Source organism: Dendroctonus ponderosae, unplaced genomic scaffold (assembly GCF_020466585.1).
Source record: "Dendroctonus ponderosae isolate FM_Combo_2020 unplaced genomic scaffold, Dpon_F_20191213v2 Dpon_F_20191213_4, whole genome shotgun sequence".
Lineage (NCBI taxonomy): Eukaryota > Metazoa > Arthropoda > Insecta > Coleoptera > Curculionidae > Dendroctonus > Dendroctonus ponderosae.
Genome location: NW_026018611.1, coordinates 7560114 through 7576412, shown reverse-complemented (window position 1 = coordinate 7576412; position 16299 = coordinate 7560114). Strand labels below are relative to the sequence as shown.

Below are 16299 nucleotides of genomic sequence, written 5' to 3'. Positions count from 1 at the left end.
TCTTTTTCTGTTTCATTCAGATGCGAAAAATTAAAATAAAAAAAAATCATCAATCCTTTTGTCTCAAATAAAATGGTAGAAATTGCTTGGTTCTATTCTTCATTTTTAGAACACATAACTAATAAAATTATTTCGTCAATAAATTTAAATTTGTTTCAAATTACCGACTTTCATAAAAAATTATGTTTTGTTTTTGAACCATTAATGGATGCAAGTGTTTCAAAAGTACTTTTTTTGTGTTTGTTATTGTTAAGCTCTTCAATTCTATGCTTTTCCCTTGACTGTATTTATCATTCAAATATATTTTTTTATTAATTCCTTGTGGTTTTAACAAGCAAACGCTTAACTTGAGAGAAAAATGGCTGTTTTAGAAAAAAATTAAAACAGGGTGGTTGAAACGAATTTAATCCAAAAAACAGTCGAAACGAAATTTATTTCAACATAAAAACGTATAAAATGATACCGAAACAACAATAAATCTAAATCTATATATCACAAAATTATACAAAATAATTATATAACAGTTTTACTGCTCCTATTTGGAGTTCAAGTCGTCTATTTCACTTTGGGGTTTCGACTTAGGAATTTTATCAGATTCAGAATTCCGGCCTACACCTTCATCATCTTCAAAAGGATATTGTATTGTTATAATTCCGGATAGTTTGGTACCTTTGTAATAAACATGTGGTCCGTAAGGATTATCCGCAGTACTGTTCTTCGATGTTAAAATATGCCCTAAAATATTAACAGGTAGTACATTTGTTAAATATTCCGATTAAATACATTTATTGGTGTTACCGTTGTCATCGTAGCATTGCACTTCAACATTTAATTTGCTGGAATCTACTGAACTTACTTCTGATCGTTTCCCACACAATACTGTTCCCTCAGGACATTGTAGATAGAAACAAATAGTACGAGGGTCTGATTCTAAAAATGTGTTCAGCAATTAAACATGAATGGTTTTTCAAAATATCATAGCAAACTTTCAATCCTCACATGGCAATCAGATTAATTATATTACATCTTTAATAATTTGTTTTTAATTTATAATGCCTGCGAATGTAAAGAACTTAAATTCTAAGCGAGTCCAGAAATTTGTTTAAGTGATATTTCAGTTTATCGTAATCAAAAAGCACATTTAATTACATCACTTAAAAAGCGTTTTGGAATTAATTGGTAAATATATGAGGCACATTTACTAAATATTACATTTTTTCTTTTAAATTTGATAAAATTAAGTTTATAACGTTGGAAATAATAAAAAAAATAATGAGAGTTAACAAATATTTTTTCTTCAGATTGGGACAAAATATCAAAACAGTGATGAATATAAATGTAGAATGGATTTAAATGTAATATTTTTTTTGTTCTTGCGACTCTAAATTGAAAACGAGTTCCAAATGGATTTCGATATTCTTGCTTTAGTAATTTCTTCAGGAATCTTTTAGTTGCATTGTGGAGCAAGTTTTTTATTTAAACTTTCTTTTATAAAACCCCTAATGAAAAGCAGGTGTATTTACACAAGTTAAAAGAACTGTGTTTTTGGTCTGACTTTACCCGCACTTTATTTGCCTCAAACAATTTTTTTTTGATTGAAATGTCGATTAGGGTAAATGCACTAAAAAAAACCAGAAATAATTAAAATATTGAGTTAGTTGGCAAAAAATTAGTTTACGTGGAAGAATTATAAAAAATGAAACTTACCTTCATCTAAAAACGGTCGGCTTGATACATTTTCTACTATAAATATCAAACCTATTAAAGTAACAACTGCACTTTTGACCATCATTTTCCACTTGTGTGTTATATGTTGTTTATTCCGGAAAAGCAACGAACGTAATAACGCAATTAGCTGAATTGCTGGTACATAAATACAGATTACAACCACTAAACAACGAGTTGAAACAATTTCAAAAATACACCAATACACAATATTTACTAGTAACAATAGCGAATGAATAATAAATTTTTGCAATCGCATAGAATTCGTAGGTGCACGTTTGTGTATATCGGCTGTTGTTTTTGCTATATTATTTAAATAATCGTGAAGTTGATAACGGATGACTAATGTATTTTAAAAACTTACTTTACCCATATAGTTTCAGGGTTAAATTACTTTAAAACAATGAAAAATATCATATATCTTTTTTATTTATTTTGATTTATGACTGCGTGTAGAATCCTTCAAATATTTTTTTTTATTTCAGAAAGGATATCCCTGAATATTAATTTAAATTAATGTTAATATATGTAATTTGTTTTCATAATAGACGCTCAAGAAATCTGGAGGAAATTTGGTTTCGAGAAGAGATTTAATAAATCTTTCTAGTAACACTTTTTACTCCCTTGTAGTAATTGTTGATATTACACAAGAGATGTTTGCACGAATGTTTTTCGAGAACAGCAAATTAAATCACGGTTTTGAAAACAGTATTCCAGGAAATCCATAGATAACCTTTGTATCTAATCTTACTGCGCGGCAAATTGAATGTTTGGTTAAAAAAAGAGAAAATATACTCAGTGATAATATAATTATTCTATACTAATTAACAGGCAAACCAATTTTCATTAGCAGCATTGAGTAAACAACGGCAACCGTTTAAAGTTCTAAGTCTATTAAACTGAGACCAATTTAATGCAAAAGTCTGTATAGAAAGTAAATGCTAGATATTGCAGGTGGTTGTTTCAATTTTTTGTTTCTATTTATGCTTGTGCGAGTTAAATTCTTAGAAACAGAAATTTATAAATGAAAAGTACTACAATTATGGTACTTTTTGTGCTCTTTAAGGTGTTAAGAAATCATATTAAACATGTTCTCCTTTCTGCAAACATGCATTATATCCATGTTTGTTCTGTGGCAATTTTTTAAAAATATTTCCTTATCTTGTTCGCTCTGTTGGCAAATAAAATCTTATATATTTCACAGAAAAATATGTACATCTTGTTAAGCACATCGGTCTCTCGTAACTTCTTCGTTAAATGGATAATGAACGTATTCTAGAGATATTTATTCGTATATATTCGATTAAACAGACCCATTTGAAACATTGATTGTTTCAAAAATATTACGTGATGAATAAAATCCCGATCACCTTGAGCCGATGTACACTGTTGGGTAAACACAAATGTATTCTCTGTTTGTCCATATGTTGGTACTTTTCACAATAATGACTGCAATCCAATTGCATAATAACATGTGATATGTTGCAGTTATTTACTTAAATGTGTATGCCATGTTAAGCACAACAATACGGTTTTCAGTGTTCGACTCTTAATAATTAGCACTTCAATAGTTGCAATTTCAGTTGATAATCATACGATCGTATGATACGATCACTTTTTATCGTTTTAAAACGAACTCTTGGGTAGGTTTTGTGAATATATCGTACACAGCGATAAAAGGCAAAATATACGAAATCACTATTCGAAAATCTGACTATTATGTTGCATAGTAAGGTAAGTCTTTAATGTTTCTTATTATACCACGTTTTAATTATTTTCTACAATATGCTCATTCTCAAGACCCAAGCTGATGAGAAGCTGACGCACATATCCAAAGCTCCGCCTCAAATGGCAGGATTGCAACTCAAAAAACCCGAACTCTTACCCGCTCAATTTAATGGTAAATTTTCAAATAATAATTGAATAAATGTCTTATTTTTTAACCGCATGGTTTTGAATCAACATCCCTTAGTTGCATGGGGGCCACATTCAGTATCCCTTACATGTCCTTTTTGCCATCATTACACAATTACAACCGTTCGTTCTTCACCCAAAGTCAGAACCCATTTGTTAGCTTTGCTGTTGTTCGCTATCGGGTAGATATTTCAATGTTACATACTTAACAAAATAGACTAATTGAGTTATATTTCCAGATGCATCTGTTGCTTTTGGATTCCTTATACAAAAAAGAGTTATATGAGCCGAAAACATTACTGCTCACATTGCGATGCCTGTCTGGGAGTGTATAATAATAATTAAAATAATTACGATTGACTAATTTATATGTGATATAAATGTTTTTTTATTGGGGAAGTACATATATGTATTGGTTTTGCACTCACACGTGTTTTCTTTTAAATTACCAGCATTTAGTGATATTTTTAGACGAAAGGTCATAAATATATTGGTTTGAAAACATCATTCATTATTAAAATAATTTCCAAAATTAAACTTGTCGCCTTTTACTGATCTCTTAAATAAAAAAAAATGTTTAAAATATATCCTGTCTTATTGTCTTATATTAAAATATATCCTGAGTTATAGTTTGTATTATTTTGGCAGAGCATTCACATTCCTTTTAATCTTACTAAGTAATTTAATCAAAAGAGTTAAACTCCCTTTAATTTAAAAAAATCTGTTTAAAATGTCTTGTTTTATGAGTTATAATTTGTCTTATTTTTGTCAGGGCATTCACATTCTTTTTAAGCTTGTCAAGCAACTTAATCAAAATAGTTAAACTCTCGCGGACTGCTTGAAAGTGGTGAGTTTTTCGTGTTTTTAAGGCGCCGTGGAAATTTGTTTCTGGTACTTTCGCAATGCGCGATTGCCTCGCATCCTCAGAGGTGCTTCGCTCGAAAGCTTACACATATTTATTGTAATTAAAGTATTTGATAGTAACTTATGCATGAAAATTATAATATCAGCAAAGAACACGTTTTTACTAGTTAATCCCAAAAAAATTCCACATTTCTTTTGATCAATATTATTTGGGCATTAATTAGATCAATAGATTTTTAATTTTGAAATCAGCAAATCTGGGATAGCGTTGAAACGGTTTTCAATTTCATTTACTTGATTCTCTTTTCTTGATTTGTTATATATGATTTAATATATCCTTATCTTCATTTTTTATTATTTTTACTACTTATGAAATTTCTTCAATGCATGTTTGCCTAATAAATTTTTTTGCTACACGTGTGCTTGAAAATTGGAAATTTTGTGCACATCAAGTGCGTAGATTCATAACAGATTCGCCAAGCCTGTTATGTATAGAAAGTTTTTATCGTAATACACGATTAATGTAAAAAATGTGGCAATAAAGCAAAATTAAATATTGATGTGTTGATGTAGGAACGGAAAACTATTTGCTTTTGCTACGTTTTACGGAGAACTAGTTATATTTAACAAAACAATTAATTTATTGCAGTATACCAAATAATGTGTTTCTGCTCTAAATTTTTTCTGTTTTATTTAAATTTAAAAATAATAAATTATGTTACACATTGTTCGGGTATATTACGTTATTTAAGTAATCTCTGAATAGTCGAAATCTAGTAAAATAGTCAATATTTTAAAACACATTTTCTCTTAAAAATATTACCTGATGGAAATGCCTAAAAATCTAAAGCATCAATATACAATTCAATAAATTCAGAGATGCAAGACGGAAAGTATTAAAAACATTATTACAACAGCGACGTTAAATTATTCGGTACTAAAAGTGCTAAAAAATCTGATGAGTAAAGGCGAAATAATGTAAAAATATGTCCTGTAAATTTTATTCCGTTCGCTAAAAGCTGCACTTAGAGCAGTATTGCTATGAACACCCATACAAGAGTGGATTTTGTCACAATTTTTTTTGCATATATCAAAGCGTTGAAAAAATTAACCAATGAGAAACAAATGGTACGAGATATTATTGCTACGAAAAATGAGAAGCCATATTGAGTAAATAGTTTGTTAAAGACTAATAAACTTGCATATGTTCAATACGAAAAGAATAAGTTTAGCTGCAACAAACCAAATACTGTTAATCGTATTTTACGCCTTATAAAACTCTCCGACACCCGACCGATTTAAAATTCAGAATCGTGATTTAAATCTTTCGAATTTTCCAGCTGAGAGAAGACCAAAGGCGTCCCAATGCGTGCTGGGCTTGCCATCAACGAGATCTTGACGGCTTAGTTTTTTATATAATCGGTTTTTAATGCTATTATTATAGGCGAGAATATCAAAGTGTAAAATCTCAAATATCTGTGAATAGGGTACCGCCAAGAAGGCATACTTTTTCACGTAATAAGCTTCAGCACATAATTTTCTACTTGGCATGTGTTGTGGACCAAACAAGGATGGTTGATAAAATACCAAATTGCTTATTTCTCAGTTTGCTCTTTTCTTTTGAGCATTGTTTGAACAATTTAATGTCACAAAAAATTTAATCGATTTAACTTATATTAACGATGCTTTGAAGGAAAGTGATAATTGCAAGTTGCATTGCTTGTTCTCTGCTATTCACAGAGAAATTTTGAAATCTTTGATATTGCAGCTTTTGATATATAAGATATTTTGTGTTTGTTAATTTTTTAATATTTATCAGATTGTGTCTTTATTATTTAAAAAATATTATTGGTGCTTTTGGTGATGATAGTTTTGTGGGGTGGGATCATAAATAAAATTCAATATGTGAATTTTAACATTTTACAGTCCAATTTGATCCTACTTTGTAGACTATTTAAATATTTGAGATGCGGTCAGTCTTGCATTGTTTATTTGTGAACATCGATTTCTCGTTTTTGTTTCAAATCTTCCTCCATATTCTAATGATCTGATTAAAATCAAATTATCAATTATGTTAATAATAGAGTGAATAGATTGTTTAATAGATTGAATGAGAAGTTTTAAAAATTCTGCAATTGCAGTTTTAGTAGATATTTTAGAGTTTAGACGTATGGCTGAGCTATGTTTATCGATTGCTTAAGCCTGAAGCTCTGCCCGAAGATCCAAGTGATTGAATGCCTCCATATAGACCAATTCAAACCTTTAGCACAAATTGCATACGAAAGTCAACATTTTCTCATGGATTATGAATTCGATGCCTCTACCATGATAAAACAGTGTTGTACAGAGCGTTCCGTTTCAGTGATGCCGGGCTACAAGCCATCTAATTTCGTTAAAAGGTTGTTACGTTGAAAAGCGATGTCACGATAGCTCTATGTAAAGTCCGTCTAACTGTAACACTGAAGCTTATTAGATTAAAATACACACATAGCAGATTCAAGTACAGTTAACGTCCTTTTAAGGATCTTCCTTATACCTTAAATTGAGCGTAGTATGTGCATGTATGAATGCCGCTTGATTAGGTAGAGATGGGCTTGGATTTTATTAGGTATTAAATTTGCTAAAATGCATCTGATATGAAGGCGTGGTAGGTTTAATATCATTGGCGTAAACTGGCAAAGGTTAAACAACCAAAGCCTCATTTGATCGATAAGGCAATGCGCAAACACTGCCTATGGGTTTGATTACTTTCGATAATATTTAATAAATTAAATCCTTAATAACAATTTGTCATCCGAAAAAATATTAGAAATGTGTATGCCAAATGCATGTTGAATCTATCAATGCCTGGATATACCTGTAGGAACTTTTTCGACACTCAATCATATACTAAATAAATACTATCAACCAAATTTGATCTTGAGCTTGTTGCGTGCATGAAACTTGGTACAATATTATGGAAATTGTGAGCTAAATCTTCCAAACTTTAATATAACTCGCAATGTTCACACGAACGCAGCGTTACTTATCACTTAATAAACATTCCATGCCTGCCATTATAGCACCTCGACTCACGAAAGGAGGTATCATGTAATCTTCGTATTTATTATATTATAGGAAAAATATCTCAATTTGGAAAAAAAGCGATTCTCGTGAGCCGATTGAAGAAGACACTCATGGGAATTTGCTGTAGAACCTGCAAGAGGTTTATCCTTTAGAGTTTATGGAAATCTATAGGTCGGTTATATGTATATGTTGCGTGATTAGAGAGTTACCGGCATATAAAAATATATATGCAGGCCTTTTAATTGTAGATATAGTTTTCAGTATTTAGAAAAACGCTTTATTGATAATATCTGTTAACAACACAGAAAACCACAGAATGTTACTACTTTTAGCTCATTTTGGGACATTGGTATCGGTTTCAGTTGAGAGTCATGAGAGTGATTTAAACTTAAGTTGAACTATTGATTTCATAAAAAGCAAATACATATATTGCTTTGAGGGTTATTACCAGCAAATAAATGCCCAAAGACAAAGTTGGAGGATTTTTTATTTTTTATCTGCATCAAAAAAATGCATAAAATTACGGGATCTAAGATAGAACAAGCGAATTTTGCTTTTAAACACCACAGTTCTGACCAGAAATAGATACATAACAGTTTCCATTTTCCAGAAAAGCTTGAAAAGCGAAGGGACGAAATTGTCGACTTTTTCCATTAAAAATATAAATTTTTACTTTCATATCATAAATTCACTCAAAATGCGTCGAATCATTTTCATCTCAAAGAAGCGGGAAAAGCAGCGAACGTACTGAGAAGCAGTAAGAAGCTTCAGATCCGAATCCGATCCGATCGAATTCTAAATCATTCTCATCTGAAGAAAGCGAGGAATGCAACGAGCTCATTCAAAAACCCGCCAGAAGCTTTAGATTTAAAATAATTAAAATTATCTGCCATTTTGAACGGTTTTTGGACGCTCAAGATCTTTAATCGAAGATGTATTCCTCATTATAGGCCCCAACTATTTATATATGAATTTTGGTGAGATTCGTATGTCCTAAACAATCTGATGAGGTCAAAAAACCACGTATGCAGCATTTCTATTTTTAACTGAACATTTCATATGGATTAGGCCGATTTAAAATAAAATCAAGTCTCTCTAAATACCTCGAATTCTACATAGTTTTCAACTTAAGAACGCTAGGATGCAACTGACCTTATTGAAAAATACGCAAGAAGCTTTAGATTCGCAATAATTACCATGTTTGACCCATTTTAAGCGGGTTTTGTCCCATCACAATCTTTATCCGACAATACCTTCCTTATTATAGACGCTCATAAAAAATGTTGACTTTTGACCAAAAATTTCATCAGGGGCAGATGTAGATTTTGTGAAAAAATACCAATTCTGTGAAATTGCTTGCATTTCAAGATCCTTTTCATCTCAAGGATGGGAGAACTGCAATGAACTCATGGAGGAACACACTAGAAGCTTCAGATCCGAAATAATCGACATTTTCAGCTTATTTTAAGTTATAATAGGAATAGGTGTGTACACACAGAATGGAATCAAAAAATCGCTCGTTTTGTATTGAAGTGTGTAATTTTTTATGTATATGTATGAAAAGTGAAAAATGTATTTAAAGTGAAAAATTACACACTTCAATACAAAAAGACAAATTCTTTGATTTATTTTAAGTTGTTTTGGAGCAATCACGACTTTCAAAACTAAAGCGTATGCAAATGTTGAGCAAACCTTCACTTGAAAGGGGATATTTAAGACACTAAGGTTACCTTCCAAATGTAACAATTATAAATTCTTGAATTATCATAATTGATCCTATGTTTTATCGCGCAATAAAACAATGGTTCTTGTAATGTTGAGCAAATGAAGAGAAAGTAAAAGGAAAATACTTCAAATACAGCCACATAAATTGCAGATACTTTCCGACATAAAATGAGAAAGAGGCTTGGTGGTTGCACTTTAAAGTAATTGTTTATTGGGCACACTAATATTAGTGCTGTTTTTAACAGTTTATTTCGAGATATGATGTTCTGTAAATAATCATTCAGACAGTTTTAAACAGTTAATGGTATAGAAACTGAATATTCATTTATTTCTGTAGGCGAAATGCTCTTAAATATTCACAGCAATTTAGCACTATTAATTGATAATGAAAGACATTTTATTATTAATTTTATTGGAAAAAGTAAATCCACATCAGCAAAAATCATCTAAATTAAATCAATTTCTTAAGAATACTGAAATGTGCTTGCATTCCAATGTTGATCCGACTTCAGATTAGTTCTTCAAACCCTTCGAAATCCCCAAAGATCTAAACTGTCGATTATCTTTTCAAATAATCGACGTGGTATTATGATTTCTGATTCGTCACTACAGCATCTATTTGAACCATTGTTTATGAGAGATACCTGTGGCATGAAGATCTTTTTTATTATTAACTTGAACCGGCCCGTTTTCATATCAAAGCTCGTTCTCTTACAAAGGTGAGCAATTTTCCATAGGCCACTATTATGTAACGAACAATGCCGGTTAATTACTAATCCTAAATGTTTGCTGGCTTCATTTTAATCGGCCGCTAATAACCATTTAAACGTCCAAAGAACTAATTCTGTTTGAATCCTAACACTAATGTATCATTATCTTTAATAGTGTATAATTTAAAATGACCATGAGATGATAGAAAATCAGTCTACAAATAGTTGGGAATAAACAGGAAATAAATATATAATATTGATTATACTACATAGGCCATTCAAAACTGCGCAGTGACTATTTATTTCAATTTGTGTAAATTCTCCTGTAACCCTAGACTAGTCGTGGTTTTTTCTGCTGTTAACTTTTCCGAACATAACTATTGCCCTTCAATGAGTTTAACGACTTCAGAAACGTGTAAGTAAGCGCCTTTTTCTTCCGGATGGTGATTCCATGTAGATCTTCATCAAGATTCGCATTGATTTCTTTATGTAACCAAGTAATCGGCAAGTAAACAACGTCGTTCTATGATGTTGCATCTTTTTTAACTGGATTCTTAATAGAACATGTGGTCTCGTTTTGGGCTTTAATAATTACCGCGCTTGTTTCGATTCGCAAATTTCAGACCAGTGATAGTATACTTCATACCGCTTTTCTAATGAATTCATTAAAATTGATCGAATCATTATTAGTGTTTAATATTATTAAAGTCAAATTTGATACGATCGTTTGGAGACTGATGAGATAAGATCTGTAGTCGTTCAAGGTGACGGGACCCAACATCAGATGCGTTTATTAATATAATTTTTTTTTGTAGAAATAAACATGTTCTTCATGGGAAGGTGATTATAACTGGCAAATAAATTACAACCTGTAATTATCCATTTCAAAGAGTTCCATAGAACAGTTACTAATTGATTAGGATTTATTAATTAAAAAAACCATATCCAATCTTCCACTTTTCGACTTTTGTATTTTTCGGTGCCGGCGCAAACATATCGGTATTAAAGTTGCGGGTAAAAGATTTACTAGTATGAAGTGGTTATGAACAGGAAAGCTGTGATGAAAAACCCAGAATAGCATATGAGAATAAATGTGTAATAAAAACACGAGTTTTTGCTTTTCGTTTTTGCGAACGACATCATTAGAATAATTGATGGTCTAGCTTAAAGAAACGAAAGAAATGTTATCTGAAATGGGCTCAATATGTGCATGAGGCAGGTGGTCCATATTGAGAGCAGCTCAGGCTTGAAAGGATTGATGATGGTAATGGGCAACATCACAATATAATAAAATTGAAAATTCTCTTTTTTCTTAAGTACCCACAAAGAAATATTTCTAATAATTAGTAACTCTATTTAAATTAATCACTAGTTTAATGTGGCAATTTGCTAAACCTTTCCGGCCAGTAATCAGCGATAATTTGTTGCAAGTATGTATTCTAATTTATCACCGTACTCTTCGCAACAAACTAAACACATTTGGCTCCATTATGCTGAAGGCATTAAGAAAACGTGAAGCAATTAAGGGTCACAATGAAATCGTCTGACATCGCTACATCTAACCGACATTACTCCTTTATCACCGTTCCTATAATAAACACTCAGAACATATTCTACCATAATTTACGATCTGGGTGTAACCCAGTGCACTTTCATAATTCTATTTAGCATAGTTCTTTGTGTCCACCTTATACAATATACTATTAGATAATGCGATCGTTCCAAGAAAGATTCCTGTCTGAAAGTTAATGTCTTGGAAACTTCTGTGGGTGTTACTATTTTGTATCTCGACTTTCGCAATGTGTCCCAATGTGAATCTGCATTATGCAATTTAATATCAATCGGTTTGTTAATGTGGAACACTGATTGTTGCTCTTATTGCTATTCGCCTTTGTGATCAATTTTTATTCGTCTGAAAACTTGTATAACAGGGTGTCTATCTCACTTGGAATACTGTTCTCATTTGATCTATTAATACAATTCATTGAGGAAATTGATTCTGATAAAAGGCAAAAGATCGCGAAGCAAAATCTTGCAGTCAATATGCGGCTTCAGTTATGGATACCAGATAACAAACGTATTCTTCGCTAACACCAACGCAATAAACCTTTGAGCTTTAATTGATTTAATTTTCAACCAAACCGTACTTTTCGTACTTAAATTAAGTTTCGGTAGTGTCTAGTGGTTTATACACCACTGAGTTCTGCTTTTGCTTTACTAATATTTTATTGATTTGTTTTTTACCATCATGCGATGTAACTTCGATTTTAAAATTTGCAGTTTCTTCTGCCCTTCCATATAATTTTTTTACTGGCTAAAACTCTAGCTAGTTTTAGTTTTTCTGAGCCTTAATTCGTTTTGTCTTTTGAAGCCTTTAGGACTCGGCTTTTTGTACTTCTTTCCTCACAATGCAACAATCTTTCTAACCAAACGCTTTTCAGTTACTCGTTTCTTTCGTTTCCGTTCAGCAATTACTTTGCTTTGCTGATTTATTTATGAAAATTCCAGCTACCTTCTGAAACCTATGAAATTATATTATATTACAGAAATTCTTCAATCTTTTGTATATCGGGATTCTTTGGCTTCGGAGCACTTATCTCATTCAGATGACACACTGCTACTCTCTGAGTACGATTTTTGTTAGTATTATTTTCTCAGTTATATCGGGTCGACTGTCTTCGATTCATGTGTTCTATTAAATTAGAAAGTCTAACAATCTTTTCCTTATCCTTTGCTATATCTTTAACTTTAACATGTTATTATTATCTTCAACTGAATAACCAGAAACTTTTTCAGGATTTTTTTCTAAAAGCAGTTGATGAAGAAGTTTACTTGTTTCCAGTGTACCTCCTACAAGTGGATTTTAAAGTAATAAATTCAATAGTTTGCACTTTGTCCGGTTTTGATTTCGTTTCTTAGGACCATTGACTTTTTTCATGTTTCCTATTATTTTTCTGGTTTCAAATTCGTTTTCTTTTGGTTGCTGACAGTATTTGAAGAACAGTCCTTAACCCTTTTCTCAACGAAATATGGTTTATTAATTTAATTAATGACTGATTTAGAGAAACCATTTCTCTGCAGCCCATATTCTGAACAATTTTCTGACAAGTTCTTTGGGTTTATTTTTACCAGCTACAATAATCTTTCTTTTCCGAAAATTAAATTTTCAATTATTCAGGCCTTATTTATTTTACTGACGGTAATTTTACTTTCCAATGCTATAGGGTCGATTTCCAAAGATTATTAAATAACATGCATTTTCTTCTTTTAGTTTCGCATTTCTTTAATTGTTAAACGTTAACGCTTTTCATTCATCCATCATTCCAGATCTTTAACTTTAACGCACAGTCAGTCACACACAGTTTTTTCAGTCGCATTTGGTGACTGAAACTGTCTTGTTTTTGTCTGCGACTGTGGCTAATAATTTGAGTGCTTTATCCAATATTTTTGAAAACATTTTAGCTTGCAGAGATACCTTTTTATTTCATTAGCTACAAGTTTACACACCATTTTAGACACATTTAACCAGTTTGTATACCTTTATTTGATTAATTTATTTACAAAATTACAGCATTTTTACACTTCTTTTCAATACTTCTTTTTACTGTTCGCCAGAAGGAATCTATTTTTCGATCGAACTTTTTTCTAATTTATTTATTCTCATCTGCATACTTAAATTGCGTGTAATTAGTTGTAAAATATTTTGCCACTCCAATGTCCGAAGCTATTACTGCCTGCTTTTCGGTGTTTCGAATTGATGTTTTGCAAGTTTTTAGGCATAATCACATATTTCTTTTCGCGCTTTTTTGTCTTCATTTCTATTTTTTCAATCTCAACCTCATTTCCAGCATTTGAATTGCAATTGCTCGTCGTTAGCATTTCCATCTTGCTTTCTTCCGCAGAGTAATAAATTGAAAAATGAACCCAAAAACAGATCTAAATGAATGCAACTGCCACCGTTTTACCAACTATCTATAAAGCAAGTCGATAACTCTTATTGCACATATATTTTCAAAGCAAGTAGTCCTAAGACATTTATTGAAACGAATTGCTTGCTCTCATCGGTATAATGTCTCAATAGATCGTAAAAGCGATACAAATAATTAGAGAAGTAATTGAAATCATTAATGTCACAAAGTATTACCAAGAAATTCGAGTACAAGTGGCTTCGTACTAATTGGAGAGCAAATAAGTTTGCGCGTTTGGCATTTCATACTGAAGAGAACATTCGCAGAAGAGGTGTTAACAAAGTCATCGGCAACAGTACAGACATTTTTCTATTTCAATTTTACCATTCTCATTTAAAAGATATATGTGGCAACTGGTTTTCGATCTATTGTAAATATTCATTGATTCGATGGTGCAGCCGTTCAACAACAGATAACAACTTCATTAGACTAATAGAACATGTTAATTTCAATCAGTGTAATATACCTTGTTACTAATAATGCATGTCAATTATGTACGAGTTGTGCCTTGGCGATTTTTGCTTCTTCATATATCTCTTAAGACGTTTTAATATTTCGTAGCACGACGATTATATCTATTATGATCTTAAGAAGTTGTTAAGACCCTCATTATTTTAGCAAACTTTACATGCTGAAGTGATGCTACGGCTATTTATGCCTATTAGGCTATTAATAATTTCCGAAGTTTCTTAGAAGTAGCGGATAAGCACATTCTTCTCATGGTAGTTTACTAATAAATAATTATTAAGGTATGCAATTTTTGCTTACCAAATGGGCGTGTTAGCTAAAGAAATTTTGTTTGAATGCCTTTGATGGCAACCAATCTGTATTTGGTTGAATGAAAATACGGTATTTATTCATAAAGCAAAATTGAATAGATAAACATACGATTTATTATTCCGCACTGTAGAAGATACTGACAAACCCTAATATAAAAATGATGGTTGCCACTTATGAAACAGCGATACCTATTTCCGTGTAACTGTGATTTTTGGTTTCAACAAAATTATATTTTTTAAATACAAATGACAACTTTAAAGAGAAATAATACAATTTTGAGCTTGTGTGCAGTCATTTGGCTTGAAAATAAACAATATCGAAATAACAGATTTTAATTGGCAAATCGGAACTTAAACGTTTCACCCCAAATTTTGGCGTTCGTAGAAATATTCGCGAGGACTTTTGCACAGCCAGTGGATTCATTGAATAAGTCAACAAACTTTTGAATAAACCGTCTATAAATTCTAAAAATTAATGTAATGAGCATTGTCCATAAATTCAGTATCGATTTACTGCATTAAATGGCAGAAATGTTTTTACTTTAAACTACAGCTTGTTTTCCATTTTTTGGAAGCTAGAAAGTCGTTAGAGATTTTAAGAATAAAAAAAATATCAATAACTGGAACCAAAAATAGCTTTGTGAGAGAAATAGTAAGTATTCTAATTTATGTAGCGAAAATATTGCCAATCGAAAGAGTTTCTGAGTTAATGAAATAAAAACCCAATTTTGGAAAGAAACAATATAAAGATGAATACATTTTCCATTTTAAAGAAAAATGTTTTAATTACAAAAAGTTTAAACTTAAAAACTTAAAACCAAATTACTAGAACATTCTGTTCAGAATGTAACAGTAACACAACACGTTCAGAAAATGCTGGCACCTGAGAATTCCGAAAAAATTGAGAAAGGAATTCTTCCAAAACTACTTTTCCGGATTTGTTCTTTATGTGTGGATTATCTGTGGATGGTATATATTTGTTGGCTTGTGAAAGATCTGTTAAAAAACAGTATCCTATGATATTTCACAGGATGTACCATTGGCATTTCCTTCCCCAAACAGTTTTTGCTGCACTTAATTTTCGAGGAAACCCGTTATTTGCTAATTCCTACAATCTTCTTTGTACAGGGACTTCACTCTCTGTTTATCTTCCCACATCTGCGGATATGCAAAAGTCGCGGAACCACTACAATAAACGTACTAATAAGTACTTGCTTTCATAGGCTAACTGGACGCTCAGAACCATGAGGTACATTTTTATGTTCTTTATGCTCCTATTCAAATAGTTCCTTATATCGAGCCACACGTGCTAAACAAAGAGTCTTACAGATTAGCTTTATAACGATCATAAACGGCTTTAGAGTCGTAAAATTGTGTATAATCTTTACGTTTCGCTAAGAGGCACGTTTTGCGTTATGGTACAGACAAAAATACACTGAGGAATTTTGCAATATCGAAGTACGGTTATGGGAGTCTGCAGAAGGGTTTTTAGCAGCCGTTAAATATCTTTAGTTACCGCTCAGATTAAGCTGGTATTAGAATTATAGG

General features: G+C 31.5%; 2 protein-coding genes across 5 annotated transcripts; one reads left to right on the top strand and one right to left on the bottom strand.

Annotated features, from left to right (window-relative positions):
* Nucleotides 1-414: 414 nt before the first annotated feature.
* On the bottom strand, nucleotides 415-2384 carry LOC109537082. Its single transcript, XM_019903641.2, has 3 exons — nucleotides 1708-2384; nucleotides 799-930; nucleotides 415-735 (listed from the first exon to the last, which is right to left on the bottom strand). The coding sequence occupies exons 1-3, from the start codon at nucleotides 1982-1984 to the stop codon at nucleotides 536-538; spliced, it is 609 nt and encodes a 202-aa protein (XP_019759200.1). The 5' UTR covers nucleotides 1985-2384; the 3' UTR covers nucleotides 415-535.
* Nucleotides 2385-2586: 202 nt separating this feature from the next.
* Nucleotides 2587-8042, top strand: LOC109537084 (lipopolysaccharide-induced tumor necrosis factor-alpha factor homolog). 4 transcript variants are annotated; one of them, XM_019903643.2, is made up of 4 exons: nucleotides 2587-3459; nucleotides 3526-3625; nucleotides 3698-3821; nucleotides 3879-4062. In XM_019903643.2, exons 1-4 carry the CDS (start codon nucleotides 3445-3447, stop codon nucleotides 3982-3984), a joined length of 345 nt encoding a protein of 114 aa, XP_019759202.1. In that variant the 5' UTR covers nucleotides 2587-3444; the 3' UTR covers nucleotides 3985-4062. The 4 variants fall into 4 exon arrangements, 1 of the variants encoding a protein (XP_019759202.1); XR_007281367.1 differs by lacking the exons at nucleotides 3698-3821; nucleotides 3879-4062 and adding an exon at nucleotides 7621-8042 and having other exon boundaries at nucleotides 2614-3459; XR_007281368.1 differs by lacking the exons at nucleotides 3698-3821; nucleotides 3879-4062 and adding an exon at nucleotides 5844-7003 and having other exon boundaries at nucleotides 2661-3459.
* Nucleotides 8043-16299: the final 8257 nt, after the last annotated feature.